At 37.1% G+C, this 22981-nt stretch overlaps 4 protein-coding genes and 1 pseudogene across 4 annotated transcripts; 2 read left to right on the top strand and 3 right to left on the bottom strand.

Moving 5' to 3' along the window:
- Positions 1-1946: 1946 nt before the first annotated feature.
- Positions 1947-4999, top strand: LOC18993080 (annotated as a pseudogene).
- Positions 5000-5570: 571 nt separating this feature from the next.
- Positions 5571-8490, top strand: LOC18993081 (prohibitin-6, mitochondrial). Its single transcript, XM_024152852.1, is given in 7 exon segments — positions 5571-5636; positions 5955-6138; positions 6317-6337; positions 6340-6438; positions 6558-6728; positions 6848-7060; positions 7171-8490. Coding segments are annotated over 6 exon segments (864 nt in total). The 5' UTR covers positions 5571-5636; positions 5955-5973; the 3' UTR covers positions 7366-8490.
- A 41-nt stretch (positions 8491-8531) lies between these two features.
- LOC18993082 (nudix hydrolase 4) lies at positions 8532-9960 on the bottom strand. Its single transcript, XM_006416558.2, has 2 exons — positions 9626-9960; positions 8532-9211 (listed from the first exon to the last, which is right to left on the bottom strand). The coding sequence occupies exons 1-2, from the start codon at positions 9811-9813 to the stop codon at positions 8773-8775; spliced, it is 627 nt and encodes a 208-aa protein (XP_006416621.1). The 5' UTR covers positions 9814-9960; the 3' UTR covers positions 8532-8772.
- Positions 9961-17685: 7725 nt separating this feature from the next.
- Positions 17686-18225, bottom strand: LOC18993083. The gene has a single exon (XM_006416559.1). It carries the CDS (start codon positions 18223-18225, stop codon positions 17686-17688), a length of 540 nt encoding a protein of 179 aa, XP_006416622.1.
- Positions 18226-21535: 3310 nt separating this feature from the next.
- LOC18993084 (protein YLS3) lies at positions 21536-22465 on the bottom strand. Its single transcript, XM_006416560.2, has 3 exons — positions 22032-22465; positions 21872-21931; positions 21536-21663 (listed from the first exon to the last, which is right to left on the bottom strand). Exons 1-3 carry the CDS (start codon positions 22396-22398, stop codon positions 21536-21538), a joined length of 555 nt encoding a protein of 184 aa, XP_006416623.1. The 5' UTR covers positions 22399-22465.
- Positions 22466-22981: the final 516 nt, after the last annotated feature.

The raw sequence follows: 22981 nt of genomic DNA on the forward strand, positions 1-22981 counted from the left end.
CTAATGGAAAAATTTATCATTTCATAACAATATTTAGATTTGATACAAGGCTAGTCCATAAGCAAAATGAAGATGAAGTCGCTACTTAGCAAGTAAGACTGTATATTCTTCCTAGAAAACAAGAGACTAAGCAACTGCAAAAAAAGATTAAGAAAAATTTCAACAAGTCAGACTTACATCCTTCGAATTTGTGACTCTTGGGGAAGACCTCCTTAAAGCCAAAACAGCAGCATTGGCTGAGAAAAGGGCCTGAAAGAAAAAAAAAACAATATTAGAGTTCTAGTGTTTACCAAATCAACGCCAAGCTGCATAAACATCAAGCTTATCAGAAAAGCAACTTTAAGGTATACATAAGACAACTAGAGTCAAATGAATTTCTTACAGCTATTCTATCAACCAAATGTGGTTTTTGAATATGCAAGTCAGTTAATATTCTTGACAAATCAGCATCCTCGGTGAAACACCATTCAATAAATTTAAAACACCATTCAATAAATCTAAGCTCATACACTACTTAAATACCATTCAACAAAAAAAATCCAAACCTTTGACATCTCTTGTCGTTGTGATGGATCTTCTCCGGTTTCTTCTTGTTCTTTTATGGTGGCGTCGAGCGGCGGAGAATTCTTCTATGGTGGCGACGATGGCTGGTCGGAGAGAAGTCACCAGTTTTTGAAAGCCATAAGGATTAGGCCGTGCGACCGCCGTAGAAGCATTCAAATCGAGTCGCCGTAGGAGAAAAATGACAAAACGACCTCTGGCCGCAAGCAGATCTAAAAAAAAAACAGATCTTGAGAGAGTTTTTTGTCAACGGCAAAAAGAAGACGAGTGAGGAAGAGTTACCGTTTTCTGCCGTCGACCAACAAGAAATCCAGTAACAAGAGGAATTTGGCGAATGCGAGGAAACACGAGAGAAACAGCTAGGATTTTCTGTCAACAATGTTTTTTTTTCCAGCAAAATATCTTTTATATGTGGGATCATCTTTTTGGTTAGGTTAAAAAATTTTGGTTTAATTTCGGTTTAAATCTCAATTTAGATAATTTATTCGGTTTAGTAGACTTCCATAAGAAGTCTACAATGATAAACCCTAAATCAAATATTTTCTTTTTATTAATTTAAAACCATAAATTTAAACATATGAATGTGAAACAATAATTTATATACATTGAAAATAATCATATCTAATTTTGATACCAAAATATTTTTTTATAAATTTTAAAATTAAATTTTCTGATTTAGTTACATAGTAGACTTCATATCTTTTGTAAGTAGACTTCTTCCAGACTTTAGTAGACTTCGTCAGAGAGTAAACAGTAATTAGGATATCCATTTTTTGTTTATTCATACAGGATTAAATGGTTTTTTCACTACTCCTATAGGTTATATCTGTCAAATATTTTTTCAGTGGTCTATTTTTATATTCAAAATCAAGTTTTGGGTTATTTTTAGTAAAAATCCCTTATAATATACACCTTTTATTATATTATTGGTTGATTACTTGATATACTCAGGGAAAGGGTAAAAAAGTTGTATTACCAGTTTTACCCTTATTCTCTTGGATAAATAACACGCTCACTGTGCACGAAAGGGAGGGTAAAAATGTAATTTATCGCTCTTTACTCTACTTGAGTCTACTTGTACATACGTCACGGCTATATATCAGAGCAGGGAATAAACTCTGCATTGCAACAAACTTTGTACTTTCCCTCCCCTCCGTTTCTTCTCTTCCTTTCGTCTCTGTCAACCGAAAAACAAAATCAGTTCGTCGGAGAAATCAGAACTGCTCTTCTTTTTGTTTGCTCCGATCGGAATCTCTTAAGCTACTTTTTTTTTTCCATAGAAATCTTCGGAAGTTTTGGTACTCTCCATTTCTGGATTTTGGAGGAATTTTTGCCGTTTTTCGTTTAGAGACTGAAGAAAAGAAGAACGGAAATCTAGGGTTTCCATGGAGCAGGTGTGAAGAAACTCAAACTTGGAATGTTTCTTTTGTTTTCTTTCTAATGTTTATCTTCTTCTTCTCTTTTTGCTTGAAACGAAGATGATTGATTCATGATCGAAACTTATCTTCTCGTCACAACGTTAGAGATTTCTAGTTTCGTCTTGAGATTCTTTGAAAGAAAGAAAGTTTAATCTTCGATTTCTCTCAATTGCAGGAACCTCCTCTGAATGTCGATTTCACTGCCGGAAAAGTATCTCCGGTTGGTTATAACGTCAACGCAGAGATGCGATGTTTAGATTCCGTCTTAAAGGACGACAGATCTGAGTTTTTTTTACACGCAAAACACCTCTTTGTCGGAGAAGACGCGGAAACAGAGAGAATCGAAGCTTTGAAGCTTCTTAGCGCTTGTTGTAGTAACGATTCTATAAACTGTGCTTCATCAATCATCAACGGAGATGTTGGATCCGTTCCGTATATAGAAGATGTATGTGGTGATACAGGACTCTCGCCTCTACACACGGCGGCTAAGTCTCACGCGGGACGGTGTGTTGAGATGCTTCTGAAACAACGCGCTCGTACTGATATGAGAAGCAAAGACGAACGTGCTTTGATTCCTCTGGAGCTTTCTCTTCTCAATGCCTGGTATAAATCTTCATTTGACATAAAAGGCTTTTATTAAGAGCCTTGAACATGCACGTCTGAAATCTTACCATATTTGGGAATTGAGACTCTGCAGCTGCATTTAGTTTTTCTACGTCTTCTAATTCGTTTGTCCTTATGTATCAACTTTGCAGCCTTGATGTGACCTGGAATCCAACTAGTGACTCGACTGGAGACTTGATCCTCTTGCTTGGTCACAAGGTTAAACCACTTAATTCCTTTCATGCGTAATTTTAATTGGTTGCTTGGAGAAACTATGTTTTGATTACGAATCATGTTTATAGGACTTGACAGTGGTGAAACTACTTGCTGAGAAGACAAAGGATGTGAACACGTTGGCTTACGTGTATGCTAAGTCTGGTGCAATAGTTTCTTTGACTGCGTTGTTGACAGTAGCAACTGAAAAGATCAGAGAGGCAACCGTAGCATTAAGGGATGATGATGATTCTGTGCAAAAGCCGAGAAGAAACACAATCTATGAGGCTGTTATTCATGAAGCGCTGCAGAATAATAGCTCGAAAAGAATCGTTTTCCTTCGAGAGATTGAGCTCCTTCAGCTCTTTGGTGCTGCAGTTTTAGTGAATCTGTGGATAAGCAAAATTCACCGCTTATCTCCGTTGTACAGGTGAGACTTGGATTCTTCATTAGAGTTAATTCAGTATGTGAACTCCACATGCGAATTTGTTGAGGGACGTTGTAATGTAATCTGTAGGCAGGAGATGAAGCTGTTCTTGAGCTGCTTTTAAAGACCAACATTGATGTTAACGAAACAGATGCGGAAGGGAATACTATTATACAATGCAGCCTGAAGGGGTCTTCTCTGCCACATAAGCATCAAACAAGGTATGATCTCTCTCTCACTGTAGCTATTATGTTAATCATGTACAGTAACGTCGCTTTTTGATGATTACTTCCCAACTTGAGAATGATACATTTGCGTATCCAGAATCATGCAGCTACTTATTGCACACGGTGCCCGAGCTAGCCAAAAGAATAAGTTGGGTTTATCTGCACTACACTTTGCTGCTGCAAATGGCAATTTATCTGCACTTGAGGTATAATTCACTTGTTTTTTCGTTTCTCTTCCTAACCTGAAACAAGATTATGACACTTGCCCTGAATTTTGAGCGTACAGGTTCTACTAGCGGCCAATCCTAACTTGGTTCACGTCAAGACAGTAACCAAAGAGACACCACTATCCTTTGCAGTGAAGAATAACCATCTTGACTGTGTTGAGCTGCTTCTTCGATATTGTGCAAGTACAGAGATCCGTAATCTTCGGTGTGTCAATACTCTCGAATCATTTGTTTTAACAAACTCATCACTATCTATGGATCCCTCGGTGTGACTTCATTTATCTTGTGCTTAACAGAGGAGAAAACTTCCAAGGACTCGGGACATATTGAAAAATGAGATCAAGAAAAGTAGGGAGTGGAATAGCAAGTTTTTCGAAGAACATCGTATAAAAAAGTCTGTGAAGGATGAAATCAACCAAACCAAACCATGTAGCCAGATTTCTTATCACAGGGATAAGGTTAAGGGGGGGGGAGATTCATGCTTTGGGAGGTTGCTGAGAAGACACCGAGTGAGAAGCTGTTTGAAGAAAACTGGAAAAAGTCATCAGGCCCTGTTCGAAATCAAAGATCTCACGGTGGTTTTCTTTTATCTTTTCTGATTTTGATTTTTGATATTTCTAATTCTATATAGTTAACCGAAACTCAGATACTAATTTTTCTTTTTTTTTGCCTTACAGATAATTGTTGGAGTTATGCTGGAACCGATTTGTTTAGTGCTAGGAGGCTGCTCACAGGAGAAGATGAGAAATTTCGCATCTTCAGCGCGAAGTATCTTGCTTTCTACGCTAGCCCAATGATGCGAGTTATAGAATCACGTTACGGTGAGAGAAAGGACACTCACCATTGTCATGGCTATACTATTGCTAAGACACTACAGTTTATCAAAGAAAATGGCGTTCCAGAAGAGGATCCTGAAGATGCTGAGAAGGATTACAGTTGTATTTCAGAGGCTCCAGAAAAAAATCCTCCAGATTTGTATAAGTTGCCTAAAGATGTGGAAGTGCGTGTATCGAGCATGCTAGAAGATCTCTATGAGATGCTATTGCATCAACCAGTTGGCGCAGATCTCCACGTTTTTACTCCTGAATTCACTAATATCGGTTCGGTAAGTTTTATACTTTTTTTTCCCAAATTTTGTTTCTATTAAAAATCACTAAGTTAAGATACTCATGAAGGTGACAAAACTGACAAGTGTAACGTTATTTGCAGGACATTTATGAAGGTCCACAAAGTGAGGAGTGTACGTATGCAGGAGTACACACTGTGGTGATAACTGCAATTAAAAGGATCAAAGGGGAAACTAGTGGCTATTGTGAAAAATAGCCACGGTAAAAGTAAAGGGAAAAATGGATATATAAAAGTTTCCCTCACAAGAATGATTCTTGGTCGAGGAGGAGGTAATATGATCCTTTCTCCTTCCTTCCTACTCACCGACTTTACCTGTCCGATAATAGCACCAAAGAAAAAGGGGAAGAAAGAGAGGAAAAGGGAGAAGAAAGAGAGAATGGAAGAGGCAAAGAAAAGAAGGGCGAATAAAGAGAGAATGGAAGAGGAAGAGACAAAGAAAAGGAGAATGTGAGGAAGATCAAATTTGGAACTTGCTTAGCGTCAGATATTCTACATTCTATAAAACAAAAGTATTTTCAAGAGCTTACCAGAATGTGTTTTTTTCAAGCAAGGAAATATGGAAATTACCGTCTTTTATATTTAGTAACAAAATAGTGAATTGACTAATGGGCTTGAACAGCGACAAAACAAAACAAATTTTAAACTTGGGGGCCCAAAGGTCTCCAGCAACCGAGAATGCGTGACTGACCAAACACGTTGAACAGAATATCTCCTGAGCTTAAACCCTATTTACCTAACCACGCCATTTGCAGAATTTTGAGGTTCATCTTCCTCTCGCCAATTTTCCCGATATCTCTCGCTTTTCTGTCTTTGGTCTTCCGAGTTCAAGCAAGTAATTTTAACAAATTTCTCTGGTGTGTTGCTGCTATAACTTGTGACAAAGTCTCTGTTTCTTTTAAGCTGATTTGTAGATTCATTTGCTTCTGTGTCGTCGATCCGAGTTTTCTTTGGGTCTAATTAACACATTTAGGCAACAAAGCATGATTCTTCTTTGAATTTTATGTCCTCTTGTCTCTTTCATTTCATGAATTTGACGATTTGGATGTGTTGTAGCTGTACGACTAAGTAGATTTGAATCCAGATTTGAATCGCGTATGTTTTTTTTGCCTCGATAGATTTTTGATGTAGTTTCACACGTGACTTGTTTCAGGTGTTGTTGAAAAAAGAAGATGAATTTCAAGAATGTTAACGTTCCCAAGGGTCCTCGTGGTGGTGTCATAGCTGCGGTTCTTCTCGGTGGGCTCGGACTTTACGGCGCCACACACACTTTCTATAATGTTGAAGGAGGGCATCGAGCCATTGTCTTCAACCGTCTTGTTGGTATCAAAGACAAGGTTAGCTGTGTCTATAGAAAATTGCTTCTTCTTTTTTTTCCTAAATCTGGTAAATCAGTATCCTCGTTTGCATCACCTACCTTATGTAATGTCTTAGTATCCTTGTTTATTAGTCAGGTTCTCAATTGTGATGCACTAGTGAATGACATAGGTAATAATATATCTTATGGTTATGCAGGTTTACCCTGAGGGTACCCACCTCTGCTTATGATCCCGTGGATCGAAAGGCTCATCATTTATGATGTTCGTGCACGACCTTACCTAGTTGACAGTACATCCGGGAGCCGTGATCTGCAGATGGTACTCTCTGCTTCATTTCTCTCCTCTAATACTCTAATGGGTTTTGAGGCTGGTTTTACCTGTTTTTGGTCTTATGAAACTCATCATAAGCTTATGTTACGTTGGATTGAAACATTCAGGTTAAAATTGGACTCCGTGTTCTCACCCGTCCCATGGCTAACCAGTTACCAGAGGTTTACCGAACCCTTGGTGAGAACTACAGCGAGAGAGTTTTGCCTTCCATCATCCACGAGACCTTGAAAGCTGTGGTTGCTCAGTACAACGCAAGCCAGCTTTATACTCAGAGAGAGGTTAACCAACTAACTTTACTAATTTTCATGTTATGATTCCTCTTTAATGGTGAAGTTGTTATTTGTTCGCCTTTTTATTTAATGGCTGAGATTTTCGTTTTGTTTGTTTTATTTAAAAGGCGGTGAGTAGGGAAATCAGGAAAATCTTTACAGCACGGGCTGCTAACTTCAACATTGCGCTGGACGATGTGTCCATCACAGTCTTGACATTTGGAAGGGAGTTCACGGCAGCCATAGAAGCCAAGCAGGTGGCTGCTCAAGAGGCTGAGCGGGCTAAGTTCACTGTGGAGAAGGCTGAACAGGACAAGAGAAGTGCTGTTATCCGCGCTGAGGTTCGGAAAATCTTTTTTTTTTTCCCATTTTCGATCTCATAGAAAGACCCGAGACTGATAAAACCTTTTGCTAAGAGTGAAGTTTCTTCGTGGGTTTGTTTGTTGTGTAGGGAGAAGCCAAGAGTGCTCAGCTCATAGGTCAAGCAATCGCAAACAACCAAGCTTTTATAACACTGAGGAAGATTGAAGCGGCTAGAGAGATTGCACAAACCATTGCAAACTCGGCGAATAAGGTCTACTTGAGCTCCAACGATCTGTTGCTTAACCTACAGGCTATGGACCTTGATTTGAAGCCGAAGAAGTAGAAGAACGAGAGCTCTCTCTTCTCTTCCTTTTCGTCTTTCCAATTCGACCCAAAGCTTGAGATTTCAGACAGTATCGTGTACGGCCTTTGCAATGATTATTTCTCAGACACTTCAAAGACAAAAGGTTTATTGTAATATTGCAACTTCTTTCAAAATGGAAATAACAATAATCTGCAAAAAGATTAAAAGTGGGCTTGGAAATGAAATCGTGCTTCTGGCAACCACCACGAGCCTTCTCTTCGTCGCTGCTTGCTTAGCTCAAATGGCCTTCCATGAAAAAGAATTACTTGGTGCCTTTTCTACAGCGATTCATAAGCCGAGCAGAGTGGAAGAAGATCCATGCCACCATCATCATACATGGACTGTCGCAGAGCAGCTTTATGGTCATCAAAATGGTTGATGTAGATTGGAGACATGGAGTATGCAACTCGTCTTTTCGACCAGGTTTCGGATCCTAATGTCTTGTTGTATAATTCCATCATATCGCGCTTATACTCACAATTCATTGAATCGGGATGTGATCCGATGTTATATCGTGGAATAGTATGCTTTCTGGATATGCACGGCTTGGGCAGATGAAGAAGAGCAAAAGCATTGTTATTCATTCCTTGTCGGAGAAAACAATTGTGTCTTGGACTGCGATGATCTCTGGGTACACCGGGATTGGATGTTATGCAGAGGCCATGGGGTTGTTCCGTGAAATGCAGTTAGCTGGTATTGACCCTGACGAGATCAGTCTCATTTCTGTTTTACCTTGGTGTGCTCATCTCGGATCGCTAGAAAGGGATTTCTGAAACAAATTGGTGTTTGCAATGCTCTTATTGAGATGTACTCCAAGTGTGGCACGATTAGTCAAGCTGTCGAATTGTTCAACCAGATGAATGGAAAAGATGTTATATCGTGGAGTACAATGATCGATTCTCAGGGTATGCACATCATGGAAACGCTGACTAGAGACGGTGGTGATCGTCCTGATGAAGACAATGAAGCTCGCTCTCTTCATTATTACTCTTCTCTTATTGTTTGTTAGACCAATGTTTGATTTCTCTATATTAATATTTCCTTCATTTCATAACACCTACAATGTTGAGATTTTGGTAGGCTTTGGTCCATGATTTCGCTGCTGCTATATTTCCTCTCAAACCATGTGATGGTGTTGGTAAACGTTTTATTTTAAGGAACCTATCTAGCATTTTTATTCACAATCAAAGAATAAACGAATCATCAAATACAAAAGAATGAATAAAATTAGAAGACTATGGTTGACTTTCTATCATCAAAGAATGACTCTCTCAAGATGCTTCTGTGACCAAATGAATCCCCCAGGAAGCTTCTGATCCCTGTAGCTTCTGTTCCACCAACCCTAAACATGGTTTCTTCTTCTCTGCGTACTAATTAAGTTTCCACTTACATTGGGCTTACAATCTCGACCTCCTCGGTGTGACATTTGAGGTTAATGAATGCTTCAAGAGCTTCTCTCATCCACCAATTCTGACATACTTCTCTTGCCTCATCCAAACCAACCCATTTGCGTTGTCTAATTTCCGCCTCGGGCCATCGCTCAAACTCTTGGTTAACAAGCAAAACAAACATGTATCCTTGGTGAATCATGCTGTGTCTTTTGCTTTTGTATTGCCATTTCCCTAGCTTTTCTTCGAGCTCTCCTGTTACACCCGCTTCCTCGATCGTCTCTCTCAGAGCTGCTTCCTCCATTGATTCATCAATCTCCCAACCTCCTTTTGGGAATAACATTCCTTTGCCCTTTTGAGCACTGATGAGAAGAACCTCGATTTCTTTGGATTCATTTCCATTGATTTCTTGTTTCTTGTATCTGTACGGTACGCATCTGCAGAAAAATTTGACCAATTTCAAAAAGAGATTCCAAAATGAACACCAATAAATAGTTCTCAAATTTGGAAATTTTCAAGACGTTTATTAAACTACGCGCGATTAAAAAACCGACATAAATCTTTTGAGATTTCAAATTACCGCGGGATTAGAGAAATCCATACTAATAGTCGTTAGCTGTGTAAAGATCTTGAATTTTAAAAAAATTGGTTTTTTTTCCACAGAATTTTCCAAAGTTTTTTTTTTTTTACCACCAAACAAATATCAAAATAGCTTTAATCCTGAATCATACGGAAGTAATCATTGCCAAATTCTATAACGTAGAGCCACGGGCAAAGAAGATAAATTTCGAATTGGGGGGGGGGAATTTATCGATATAGAACCAAAATTAGGGATTCGAAAAACGACGTACCCGACGACTTGACGATACCCAGCGTTATCGTAACGCTGCAAATCCCTGCCGGTGCGAGAGACCAAAGAGACAACCTTCTCGATCTGGGCTGGAACAACCTTCGACGGGATGGTCTCGAAGATCGGAGACAGATACGAGGCGACATTTGACAAGTTTGAGACGAAAAGAGACACAGAGAAGCCTGTCATTTTGAATCCCTAACGATGACTTACGAATTCAGAACAAGAATTTGAGATAGAATCAAAGGCTCTGTTCTCGAATTCGGAGAGAGAATCGGTTTAAGGAAGCCCTGTGAGAGAGAGAGGAAAATGGATAAGCAACAAAAGAGAGAAAGATGTTTGAGATTTGTTGAGATTGTTAAGGTTTTAGGGACTGTCTTTATATGGAAAATCCCACGAGATGTTAAAAACTCCCACGCGCTTCAGGTGACGACGTTTCGTTCAACCTCTTTTTTTTTTTATAAATCAACTCGATCCATTTATTCGAAAAATATTATTTGGCGGGCTGTTTAACTTGATTTCCCCGTTAGTGAATTGATTTCTTTTGGCTAACTGACTTTAATATGTTTAACTGTTTTCTCTCTGTATTTTTCATGAGACAGCTCTTTCCCAAATACCATTTAAAAATCAGCATTCTAAACAAAAAATTTATCGGTTATTAGATAGTAAACCAATTATGTCGGTTTATTATTCTGTTGGTTTATTATTGGTTTACACATTGTGTATATAAGTTAGAGGATAACTAATTGTACAGATAAACACTTGATTGAATAACAAACTTTTTCTTCACTATCTCTCTCGTTCGTCAATGATCTTGAGGTTTGATTGACAAAGATTTAATATGGTATCAGAGCTTCAATGAATCTTCCGCGTGCTTCGAGATCTATTGAGAATGAGTTGTGCGATTCCGATTTCGTTTCATCTTCTTGAGCTACTATACGCCATTGTTGCGGATTGTGTAATCGGAATTGTTTCATGCTTCTCCGTCCTGATTTTGTTGATTTCTCTTTGATTGACCTTTGTGCGTTCGATTTCTTGCTCTCTCGACCAATTTTCTTTTATTTTCTTTGATTTTTCTTGAATCATGAATAACCAAGCTACACATCAAGTTCCGAGTCCTTCTATGGTGAATCCTAATGCTCAATCTTCGAATACACAAGATCACTATGAGAATCCGTATTATCTCCATACAAACGATCATGCTGGTCTTATTCTTGTTTCCGATCGACTTACGACTGCTTCGGATTTTCACTCATGGAGGAGATCTGTGCGTATGGCTTTGAATGTCAGAAACAAAATCGGATTCATTGATGGTACGATTCCTCGACCTTTACAGAATGATAGAACGTATGGTGCTTGGTCTCGTTGTAACGATATGGTTGCAACATGGTTGATGAACTCGGTTTCAAAGAAGATAGGGCAGAGTCTCTTGTTTATCTCTACAGCTGAAGAAATCTGGAAAAATTTGATATCTAGATTTAAACAAGATGATGCACCTAGAGTTTATGACATAGAACAGAGGCTAAGTAAGATTGAACAAGGATCGATGGATGTATCAGCGTATTATACTGAGTTGATTACCTTATGGGAAGAACATAAGAATTTTGTAGAATTGCCAGTTTGTACTTGTGGCAAATGTGAATGTGATGCAGCTGCTTTATGGGAGAAATTGCAGCATCAGAGTCGAGTTACTAAGTTCTTAATGGGACTTAATGAGTCTTATGAACAGACTCGGCGTCATATACTCATGTTAAAGCCTATTCCAACGATTGAAGAAGCCTTCAACATTGTATGTCAAGATGAAAGGCAAAAGTCTATTCGCCCTACTACAAAACTTGATACTGTGGCGTTTAATGCCAATACACCTGTGCAGCAAGATGGACAATTGTTGCAAGGTTATACTGAGGAGAATGCTTATATTGCAGCTTATAATACTGCTCGTCCAGTGCAAAAGCCAGTTTGTACATATTGTGGAAAGATTGGTCACATTGTTAACAAATGCTTCAAGCTACATGGTTTTCCACCGGGCTACAAGAGTAATGGAAATGGGTTTCGTCCTCCGTTTCAGCCAAGGATGCAACAAACACAAACTCAGCCACGGATGCCACAAATGCAGACGCCTCAGTCTTTCCAGAATGCAAATGCAGTTGCTAATGTCTATTCAGACTCTGGTGGTTATTATCCGTATGAAGCTCCTCAGGGTATGCCTCATCTGACTAGTGGTGGTGCTAATCTGAATCTCCAGGATTTCACTCCACAGCAAATTCAAGGGTTGATTTCTCAATTTAAATCTCAAGTGCAAACTCAAGAGCCTGTTGCTTCTACTTCAAATACAGCTACCATTACTGACCAGGGTGTCATGGCTCAAATCACTACTTCGGGTAATGTCTCTTTCCCATCTACTAGTCTTAGATATGAAGATAACCGCCTTACTTTTCAAAACCATTGCCTATCGTCACTACAACATTTCCTTCCCCGTGATGCATGGATTATAGATAGTGGAGCCTCTAGTCATGTTTGTTCTGATCTAGAATTGTTTAGAGAAATTGTACCTGTATCTAGTGTTACTGTTACACTTCCAAATGGTACTAAGGTTCCTATTACACACACGGGCACAATATACATTACGGAATCATTAGTTTTGCATAATGTTTTGCATGTACCTGATTTTCATTTTAATCTCATTAGTGTTAGTGTTCTTGTTAAAACATTGTTATGTTCTGCTCATTTTTATTCCACATGTTGTTTGATTCAGGAACTTTCTCGCGGCTCGATGATTGGGAGGGGTAAACTTTACCACAACCTTTACATTCTTGAGAATGCAACCCTCTCATCATCACCTCCTGCATTGTTTTGTGGTTCAGTTTTGGCTGATGGGAATCTTTGGCATCATCGCCTTGGGCATCCCTCATCAGCAACTTTATTCAAACTCAAAGATTTGTTACCTGGCTTTAAACATGTTTCTTCTGAAGTGTCTCATTGTTCTGTGTGTTCATTAGCTAAACAGAAAAGATTAGCATATGTTTCTCATAATAATTTGGCTTCTAAGCCGTTTGATTTAGTTCATTTGGACATTTGGGGTCCTTTTAGTATTGAGTCTGTAGAAGGGTATAGATATTTTTTGACTTTGGTCGATGATTGTACAAGAGTCACTTGGTTATACATGTTGAGAAATAAAGGAGATGTTTCGAATATATTTCCTGCTTTTCTTACTTTGATTTCGACTCAATATAATGGCAAAGTTAAGGCAATACGTTCAGATAATGCACCCGAATTAGCTTTTACATCTTTACCAAAAGAACAAGGTATCTTCCACTACTTCTCATGTGCTTATACTCCTCAACAGAACTCTGTTGTTGAACGTAAGCATCAACATTTATTGAATGTGGCTAGATCCTTACTTTTTCAGTCAAACATACCTTTGCCATACTGGAGTGATTGTGTATTCACTGCTGTCTTCTTGATAAATAGATTGCCTTCTCCATTACTTGATAATAAATACCCTTTTGAATTGCTTTTAGGAAAGCTTCCTGATTATAAACTGTTAAAAGCTTTTGGTTCTTTGTGTTACACTTCAACGTTGATTAAAGATCAAAACAAGTTTTCACCTAGGGCCAAACCTTGTGTTTTTCTTGGATACCCTTCTGGTTATAAAGGTTATAAAGTTCTGGATTTAGAATCTCGTTCTGTGTCTATCTCTAGAAATGTCGTTTTTCATGAAACCATTTTTCCTTTTAAGACGAGTGAATTTGTTTCTGAAACTGTTGACATGTTTCCTAATACGATTTTACCATTACCTGCTCCATTACACTTTGTTGAAACCATGCCATTACCTGATCCACCTGCATCTGATTCATCACATCCATCTACATCTGATTCGTTACATCCACCTGCATCGGTTACATCACATCCACCTGCATCTAATACATCACATCTACCTGCATCTGTTTCATTAGATACTGCATCCCATTTACCTGCACATCTTAGTACCACAACATCGTCTAATACAGGGACACATGATATAGATATTAGTTCTGTATCTAATGCTAGGCCTAAACGAACTACTAGGGCTCCAAACTATCTTTCCCAGTATCATTGTAACCTTTTACCATTTTCATCATACACACCTTCCCCTTCACATACTACGCCTTATCCATTATCATCGGTTCTTTCTTATGACCATCTAAACATCCCTTACCAATCATATATCTTTGCCTATGATGTGGAGACTGAACCGAAAACATTCAAACAAGCCATGGCCTCTGAGAAATGGTCTAAAGCTGTGAATGTAGAGCTTCAAGCTCTCGAGGTCCAACATACTTGGGATGTGGAATCTTTACCTCCAGATAAGAACGTGGTCGGTTGTAAGTGGGTTTTCACAATAAAGTACAACTCAGATGGTTCGGTTGAAAGATACAAGGCGAGATTAGTTGCTCAAGGCTTCACACAGCAAGAGGGAGTGGATTTCATCGACACTTTTTCTCCTGTTGCAAAGTTAACGTGTGTAAAGCTTCTTCTTGGCCTTGCTTCTGTGAAAGGTTGGAGTCTCACACAAATGGATGTCTCCAATGCCTTCCTTCATGGAGATCTGGAAGAGGAGATTTACATGAGGCTTCCACCGGGTTACACTCCTGCAGTAGGTACTGTTTTACCTTCTAATCCTGTCTGTCGCCTACGTAAGTCTCTTTATGGCTTAAAACATGCATCTAGACAGTGGTATAAACGGTTTTCTTCTGTGTTGATGGGTGCTAACTATATTCAATCTCCGGCTGATAACACATTATTTGTCAGAGTGACTTCTACATCTTTTGCTGCTGTGCTGGTACATGTGGATGATATAATGATAGCCAGCAACAATGATGCAGCCGTTGAGAGTCTGAAGATGCTTCTCAGGTCAGCTTTTCAAATCAAAGACCTTGGTCCAACAAGATTTTTTTTGGGACTTGAGATTGCAAGATCTTCTGCTGGTATCTCTATTTGTCAGAGGAAATATGCCTTAGACTTATTAGCAGATACTGGTTTATTGGGTTGTAAGCCTAGTTCTATTCCGATGGATCCGAATCTTCATCTTACAAAGGATCTCGGAACACCTCTAGATACACCCTTGGCATATAGAGCTTTAGTTGGTCGACTGCTCTATCTTACCATTACCAGACCGGATATTACTTTTGCTGTGCATTAGTTGAGCCAGTTCTTATCAGCCCCAACGGACATTCACCTTCAAGCAGCACATAAAGTACTTAGGTATATCAAGAATAATCCAGGCCAAGGATTGATGTACTCTGCTAATACAGAATTATGCTTGAATGCCTTTGCTGACGCTGACTGGGCCACTTGCAAAGATACCAGACGTTCGGTCACAGGATTTTGTGTCTATCTTGGTACTTCTCTTATCTCCTGGAAATCGAAGAAACAATCAGTTGTGAGTAGGAGTAGTACTGAAGCAGAGTATAGAAGTTTGGCGTTAGCAACTTGTGAATTGATTTGGTTGCAACAACTTCTACAAGATCTTCATGTTACAGTCACATGTCCGACAAAGTTGTTTTGTGACAACAAGTCAGCCATTCATATCGCCTCAAACCCAGTTTTTCATGAACGGACGAAGCACATAGAAATCGATTGTCATACGGTGCGAGATCAGCTCAAGTCTGGGAATCTAAAGACCATTCATGTATCTACTGGTAATCAACTAGCTGATATACTTTCCAAACCACTTCATCCTGGTCCATTTCGTTCTTTATTGGATCGTATGAATGTATCAAGTCTTTATCTTCTTTCAGATGATCAGAAGCTAACGACTTGAGGGGGGTATATTAGATAGTAAACCAGTTATGTCGGTTTATTATTCTATTAGTTTATTATTGATTTACATATTGTGTATATAAATTAGAGGATGACTAATTGTACAGATAAACACTTGATTGAATAACAAACTTTTTCTTCATTATCTCTCTCTCGTTCGTCAATGATCTTGAGGTTTGATTGACAAAGATTTAATATCGGTTATAATAACCCATGAAATAAATCATATTTAAATTTTAATGTAAATTGACAATTGAAATAAGTTAATACAAAAAAGTTGTTAGAACATATGTTTCTATTGTCAACGTTATTAAATGTGCTGTATTCTCTTCTTGCAAATTTATCACATGTATTTTGGTGAACTTCTAGATTTTTTTTCTTCGTCGTAAGAAAAATCAAACTTAGATATCCAAGAAAAGGGAGAGAGAGGGAGATACCAAACAAAAAAGAGTCAACTCGTTAACGACCAAAAAAACCTCGGCACAGACACGGGGAAGAAAAAACAATAACGGAAGAGTGTAGTTGACACGCGCATCACGAGCGTGTGGAGAAGCTGTGCAAGTGGGTGACTTTTTTTTTTTTGTCTGTTTATGCTTTTGGCTTTCAAGACAAAAAAAAAACTACTAAAAGAGTGTGCTCATCCACAAACTCGTCCCTACGCAAACACGGTATTAGGCGATGCCTTGTTTATTGAATTATTTTCTTTTTAGGTTTATAATTTATTGTTAAACATTGGGACCTTTAAACATTTAGCGCTATCTACAATTTCATATGAGACTTGCTTTTTCCGTCGCGTGACTTCTAGAAGCCCAAGCAATAGCATATATGGATACAGCAAGCTTTGGGCCTTGCCCAGTATACTACAAGCTTTCTATCTTAGTAATATTCGATTTGGTTTAGACTTTAGGTTGATGACTTACGTTTGGTTTAAAATTTTTTTCGATTTTTTTTTATTTCTTTATTTTGCAAAAATTGGGATTTCATATTGTGGACATAAATTTTATTTTAGTTTCTTAAATAAGTTTGGATAAATTTGATTATAAACTGGATTGAAGATTTCTCTATGATGTATCATATGTACTTTCTGTCTATGTTTTTTCATGCATTATCTGATTTTAATTGCCAAAAGCTTGCTTATGTGTGATTACGTATTCTCAGGTAGGTGTAGACTTTTGGCCTATGACGAAAAAATTGCGCAGGTCCTTTAATTATTAGATCGGCTGGCGACATCGTTTATATTCGGAGTATCTACGAATGGTTCCAATAAAATTCTCAATACCATTTTCAATCAAAACTTCGGTATATATAAATATTACTTCTATAATATATACGTACCAAACTCCAATATATATTTTTATATATTATAATATATATACGTTTTACGTACCGATAACCAAAATAGCTGTACCTAAAATCTGGTTTACCAGAAACCAACGTCTTCGTTGACCATTTTTCTTTGTATCCGATGAATAAAACCCAGACTCATTATAGCTGTCCGATTAATACTTGAGCGGTTTACAACTATCTCCAGTCAAAATCATTTTCTTGCATGTGAGGTTATCGAAATAATATTTTTTTTTGTCTTTCTCATTATTACCACACATTGATTACTCTAAAACCAATCAGATAAACTCGCAAAATATATATTTGCGTTTCCTCGATATAGTAACTACATAAACTATACGTCTAACATTATTAGTTCGCAAAATACATGTTCATACTGTTTAAGAACATAGTGTTGTTTTGGTACTTTTAGTATTTAAGTTGTTTTTCTTCATTAATTTTTTTTTTCCGTTTTGCCTTTACGTTTATAATTTAGAATAAAATTCAATATTCAACTATTATAAGTTTCCTAAGAACGTCGTCAAGTATCACCACAAATGTAAATGCATATACACGGGAAAAGAAATTAGATTCCTAATCAATACGATAGAATCACTAACTAATCGTAAATATAGTTGTGGTTTCGACCCTAGTCTTACGAATATATAGCATTACTTGTTCTTAAACTAGAGATACCATATATCATCTACCTCATGCCAATCTCCATAAATTTAAAATGTGTAGTAACCAGTTAATCCAGCTAAAAAAAAAAATTTAGCTAAAATTCAAATCGTGATAAATCCATATATACGCCTCAAATTCTCTTTTAAAATCGGTCAAAAAAATCAGGAGGAAATTAAAGAAGAAAAAAATGATTGTCTATGATTGATATATAACATAAAAAAAGTATTTTACGATCCTCAAGGTTTTATTCATTTAGCTCTCCACGATCGTCTCCAATCCAGGCCTCCAAGTTCCATATTTCGATTCGTATAGCACCTTATCGTCTAGGGTTTCTCTTATTTCAACACCATCATGATCATGATGATCATCATCATTAACCGATGATGGTGAGCTTCTTCTTCTGTCTCCAGTCACTGGAAACATGCAAACCGGAAATATTCTCTTCAAATGATTATACCGACTTTCGTTGAGAATCTCTGCCGCTTTTTCCGAGATGAGAGCGAGTTCTTCGTGTGTTAAGACAGAGAAGAGCATGTCTATCGGGAGGAGGAGGTAGAGATGTCTTCTCGGTCTCAAAAACTCATCGGGAGATACGGCGGTGACTCGGTGGCCGATTTGAAGCAAAGTTGAGTCGGTGATAAAGTGGCTGGAATGTTGAGAGACGATGTCGGAGGTTTTGATGGGTTTTGAGAAGATGTCGAGAGTTCCGGTGAAAGGAGCTAAGATTTTGACTGCTCCTGATGATGAGTTTGATGATATAATCAATGGTGCGCATGAAGATGTGTTTCCCATTATTGTGATCAAAATAGAAGAACAAGAAAAGAGACAGAGAGAGATCAGAGAGAAAGAAGTTTCGTAGAACTGTGCTGGCTTTTATAATTATGTATATATATATATAGTTGTATTAGTTTATGAATTAAGCGAAGATTAAGTATTTATTAATCTTTTAGCTGGTTGTGTACAACTGTGTATCTTCTTTCTCTCCGTTTTATAGTTGTCGCTTCTTAACTTTATTGTGGACTTTATCTGGTAGATATAATTCGAGTAATTAAATTACAAAAAGTAAGGTTTACGTTTCAAATTTCAACAATATTATTCATTATATTCACATATATGTGGTCGCTACTTAATTAATTGTCATATAATCAAGTCAAACTCGATAATTAATCGGATTCAGCCCTTATATGTAAGACCACCTTAATTGTTTATTTTTAGTTCTACCAAACACTAAAAGTTACTAAAATACAACGTGTATTTATTAATTAGTGACTTTCTGTTGTGACAGTCAGTTAGAACTAAATATTCTTGTTTAGCAAAACAGCATGAATCAAGGCGGTAAGACAAAGCAGAAATAACAAAGATATGATTTTTACGGTTTTCGACCGTCTAACAAATCAAGTATAGACTGTTTAATTGGTAAACAAATATAATTTTAAATTTTTGCTTATTATATATGATGTGATTATGAGTAATTATCTTGCTTTTTTTTTCAAACGGGTAATTGTATTGAAACCCTCTATCAAATGAATGTACAATGTATACTTAAACAGTCAAAATATCACAAAATCAAAATTATGACTTAACTCTTGCTACTGGTTGTTATTGTTTTCATCTACACTAGGTATATATTTGTACTATTTTGAGAAATCATCCGATTAAAGATAGGAAGAAACCGTTTTTGAACCCATGCACAGCATTATTAAAGTTTAGTTACATGGAAAATAACTCAGATCGATTGCTCACTAATCCACTCAAATTACTGCACACAGTATACTAGCTAGCTAGTAAGCGTAATATAATTAATAGACATCGCCTGATTACTTTCTGGTTTTACACCAACAAATATGCTGTGATTTGTGAAATATATATAAAAAAGGAGAGATGAATATAAATATAGAATTAGTTGATTAATACGATAGAGTAGATAGAAGAAAAAGCACATGGATGATCGGACACATGGATGATCGGATGGGTGTGATTGAGGATATGGGTGTGATTGTGAAGAGGTGTGAGATTGGGCTGAGCTCGAGTCACGACGCTACCAAACTCATCATTAGACATGGCTTCTCCCTCCGTTTTGTTTTTGGTTTTTCTTTTTTCCCCTTTTTAATATCAAATTGAGTTCATCTGTCTTTCCAAATTCCAAAAGCCAAAAACAAAGATTACATAGGTCGGTACCATGAAACGAAGTAATGAATCATATAATATGTATATATATATAATATCTACAGCTCATCAGCTGTCTGGATACATCTTACATGTATAATTGTTTATTTGTTAGTTGCCACATTTATATATATATATATATATATGATATTTAATATACGTTTTATAATTGTAAAACTTTGAGTGTCATAAAAATGCATGCCATATGTGATCATGTAATACGTAGATTTGATTGCTTCAGATGCAGAGAGATAAATTCATGTTACTTCATATATATTACTTTACCAATAAAATTCTACATATTTAGATCAAGATTTCTTTATATCTGAAAGTAGTTTAGCCTGGTTGAATACTAATTGTTGGTGTTGGATTTAACCAAATCCGGCCCACGATTTAAACCAATCATCACACATGCGTCTATGGACTTTAAGGCCCACAAACTTAACCAAAAGAGGATCTCGCAAGGATATTCGGTAGGATGCAGCAAGCTACGAAGATAAGGAAGAGTGGATAAGAGAAGATCCAGAAGATCTCGGAAAGGAGGAGATCGAGTCATCCCGGAGATCTCGTAGTAGTTCGCAACGACTTACCTAGTATAAATAGTACATTGTTTCTATGTAAAAGATCATCTAATTTTCAGCTAGAAACTCACTTGTAAACTCATTATATTATCAATAAAAATCCAATTTGTCGAGCTTTGTCTTTTATTTTATATCGATCTTTGCCAGAATTCTTGCCCATCATTTTCTTCACTAAACCAAACACTAAATCTCTGAGTGTGGATTTTAGGATCCACACTAATGTTCTTTGTGAGCGGTGGATTGCTCCCGATCCTTGTTTTGTTTGGAATGCTTGTAAGCAAATTTTTTATGAATACAAGTATCATTCAGTTAAAAAAAAAAGAAATTTAGATCGATAATTAATATTTTCTGTATGAATGCTTTGTAGCTGTTTAAGAAAACTACATATACGCAATTTAATTAGTAGCAATGATTATAGGCTTTATAAACGTAAAAATTGTTGTTGAACACTATTAACTTTATTTGCCTTCGTTTGGTACAAATCCTGTTTATGTGGCTGTCGGATATCACACTGTTCTAATTATGAGATTGTATTTGTAAAGTGCCCTGGACTTTGGACTCTACTTGTTTTGTTGTTTCTTGCTCATTTTTAAAAATGATTATCGTTTCAATCTCGCAATTACAATAAATTAAATCGAACCCATTTGCTGAACTGTCAAAAGATTTATAAAATCAATAATCTTAAAATACAGATTCACAAACACTTGGATAGCATCAAGTAAACACATGCATTAGTTAAACATAAAAGTGAAAAGGGGATCTCAATTAGCTATCGCCAAAATACTTTAAACAAGGAATACTTTTTAATTACATTATCTGGGAGTTGCAATATTGCCAACATCTTGACGAGAGATAAAAAGCTAGCTTCCAAAAACGTTAGCTATAAAACTCCAACGAGGTACATCTACTTTAAACTCTTGAGTCTTGACTCAATTATACGTCTATTAATGATAAACCATAATTTGGAAATTTAACAGTTTGAACATATAAGATAGTATCACAATTCATATTGAGTTGCGGCGCGCGATGTACATGTTTGTGATTTGTATGTAGACAATACTTAGATGATTAGCTAAATGGTTTCCATCGAGCTCGTTTTTTCCCCTAATTAATTCGAATTTAGAAAACACAAAATAAAATAAAATAAACTTAAAAAAACCATAATGAGACAATTTTTAAAATTTTGGGCATCTAGTTAGAGAAAATGTTGGCAAAGAGCTGTTGGAAATTATGAATATTATTAGAATTTTCTCAGTACATATTGATAATCAGTTACCGAACATATTCTGATTAATTTCCAACATGATAAACCTACCTAATAAAGAATAAAGACATAATAGTAATAGAGTGGTAGATCAGAAGAAGATAGTTGCCAATGCCACGAAAGCAGATGCGAAGCTAAGTCCGGCGAAGTTGATGGTCGGAGCCGAGTTTGTTGGTTTGGCCGTCGAAGAATTAGCTGAATCTCCGGTGGAACCGCTTCCTGTTCATTCATTTTTTAAAACAAAATTAAATACTCCACAGCTGTTACTTTTCAATTATTCTTTTAATTGGTAAATCCGTCGATTGTATTTGTTATTTTCTCATGCTTTAAAATAGTCAATGCATATAACTTTTACCCATAAAAAAAATTCCCTAAAAGGCTAAAACCATGACAATTAGATTTTAAATTTCGACATTTGAATTCATACCTGTAGAAGATGCCGGAGGAGTTTTTGGAGTTGCCGGCGGCGTCATCGGCGAAGTAGTACCTTCGTAAAAAAAAATAATTAAAAGCTTAATTAGAACTGCATCATAATTAGGCTAAATAAGAAATCTGAAACAGCGTCTCATATTTAATTAACAACTCACCGGTGCTGCTGGCTTTGCATTGTGACACGTCAGCGTTGGCGCCACAAGCTTTAGGGAGAACAAGAGCGTTTTCTTTAGTGAGGTTAAGCGATTTAAGCATATCGACGTTGTTGAAGACGGAGCAAAGACACGTCACGTCGGTCTCTACGATCTCCTTCAACGGCATGCAACACGTCGGCGGCGGCGGCGGTGTCGCCGAGTGAAGATACGGCTGACACGGCATTAGTTTCTGTATACACGGCATTGAGTGCGCATCTGCTCCTCCTCCTCCTCCTCCTCCTCCGCTCGGCGGTGTAGTTGCGGCGTTAGACGACGAGACGTAGCAAAACACCAAAACGACGGCGACGGCGAATCTAGCAATCTCCATTTTAAGAACTTTGTAAACTTTGTTGTTTAATTGAAACGGTTTCTTTAGTTTGATCCTCTTTTGAACGTTGTGTGAATTTGTAATACGTACATCTCCTACGTATATATACGCACGGTGGTTACAAATTTGTTATTTGAATTTTATCGATTACCTGCCTGATTTTTCGAGAAACGGTTACTTAAATCTGTTCTGATCCGATCATTACGTATCGGATCGAAGACTAAGCTCTGGATTTAGTGACATGTTAATAATTAAGTTAATCCAAATTAAATATCGTCACAAGAGTAGCCGATTGTAAGAATTTAGGTGATGGCTAATATAGAAAGTGACCTGTAACCTTAAATGGAGAAATAGGAAAAGATTGTCATTACATCATAACAGATCTTGTAGTTTACTTTTCACCCATATCTTTCTCGAATCTCACCTAGCTAATATCCAAAAGCTTTTTAAGCTTTTTTTTTTTTAACGTATCTGGCTAACTTATTTGGCAAAATGTAACCTTTTGTAGAAAATAAAGTATATCAATCAAAATTAAAAAAAATTTGATTGATATACTTTTTTTTTCTACAAAAGGTTACATTTG

The sequence above is a fragment of the Eutrema salsugineum genome, unplaced genomic scaffold (genome assembly GCF_000478725.1).
Source record: "Eutrema salsugineum unplaced genomic scaffold, Eutsalg1_0 scaffold_5, whole genome shotgun sequence".
NCBI lineage: Eukaryota > Viridiplantae > Streptophyta > Magnoliopsida > Brassicales > Brassicaceae > Eutrema > Eutrema salsugineum.

Excerpts from the sequence above, each read along its gene's own strand:
- LOC18993082 (XM_006416558.2), bottom strand. The coding sequence starts at position 9,813 with ATGACAGGCTTCTCTGTGTCTCTTTTCGTCTCAAACTTGTCAAATGTC. Across the intron at positions 9,212-9,625 it reads GGGTATCGTCAAGTCGTCGG|ATGCGTACCGTACAGATACA; the intron begins GTACGTCGTTTT and ends ATTTTTCTGCAG.
- LOC18993083 (XM_006416559.1), bottom strand. The coding sequence starts at position 18,225 with ATGGGAAACACATCTTCATGCGCACCATTGATTATATCATCAAACTCA.
- LOC18993084 (XM_006416560.2), bottom strand. The coding sequence starts at position 22,398 with ATGGAGATTGCTAGATTCGCCGTCGCCGTCGTTTTGGTGTTTTGCTAC. Across the intron at positions 21,932-22,031 it reads ATGCAAAGCCAGCAGCACCG|GTACTACTTCGCCGATGACG; the intron begins GTGAGTTGTTAA and ends TTTTTTACGAAG. Across the intron at positions 21,664-21,871 it reads TCCTCCGGCATCTTCTACAG|GAAGCGGTTCCACCGGAGAT; the intron begins GTATGAATTCAA and ends ATGAATGAACAG.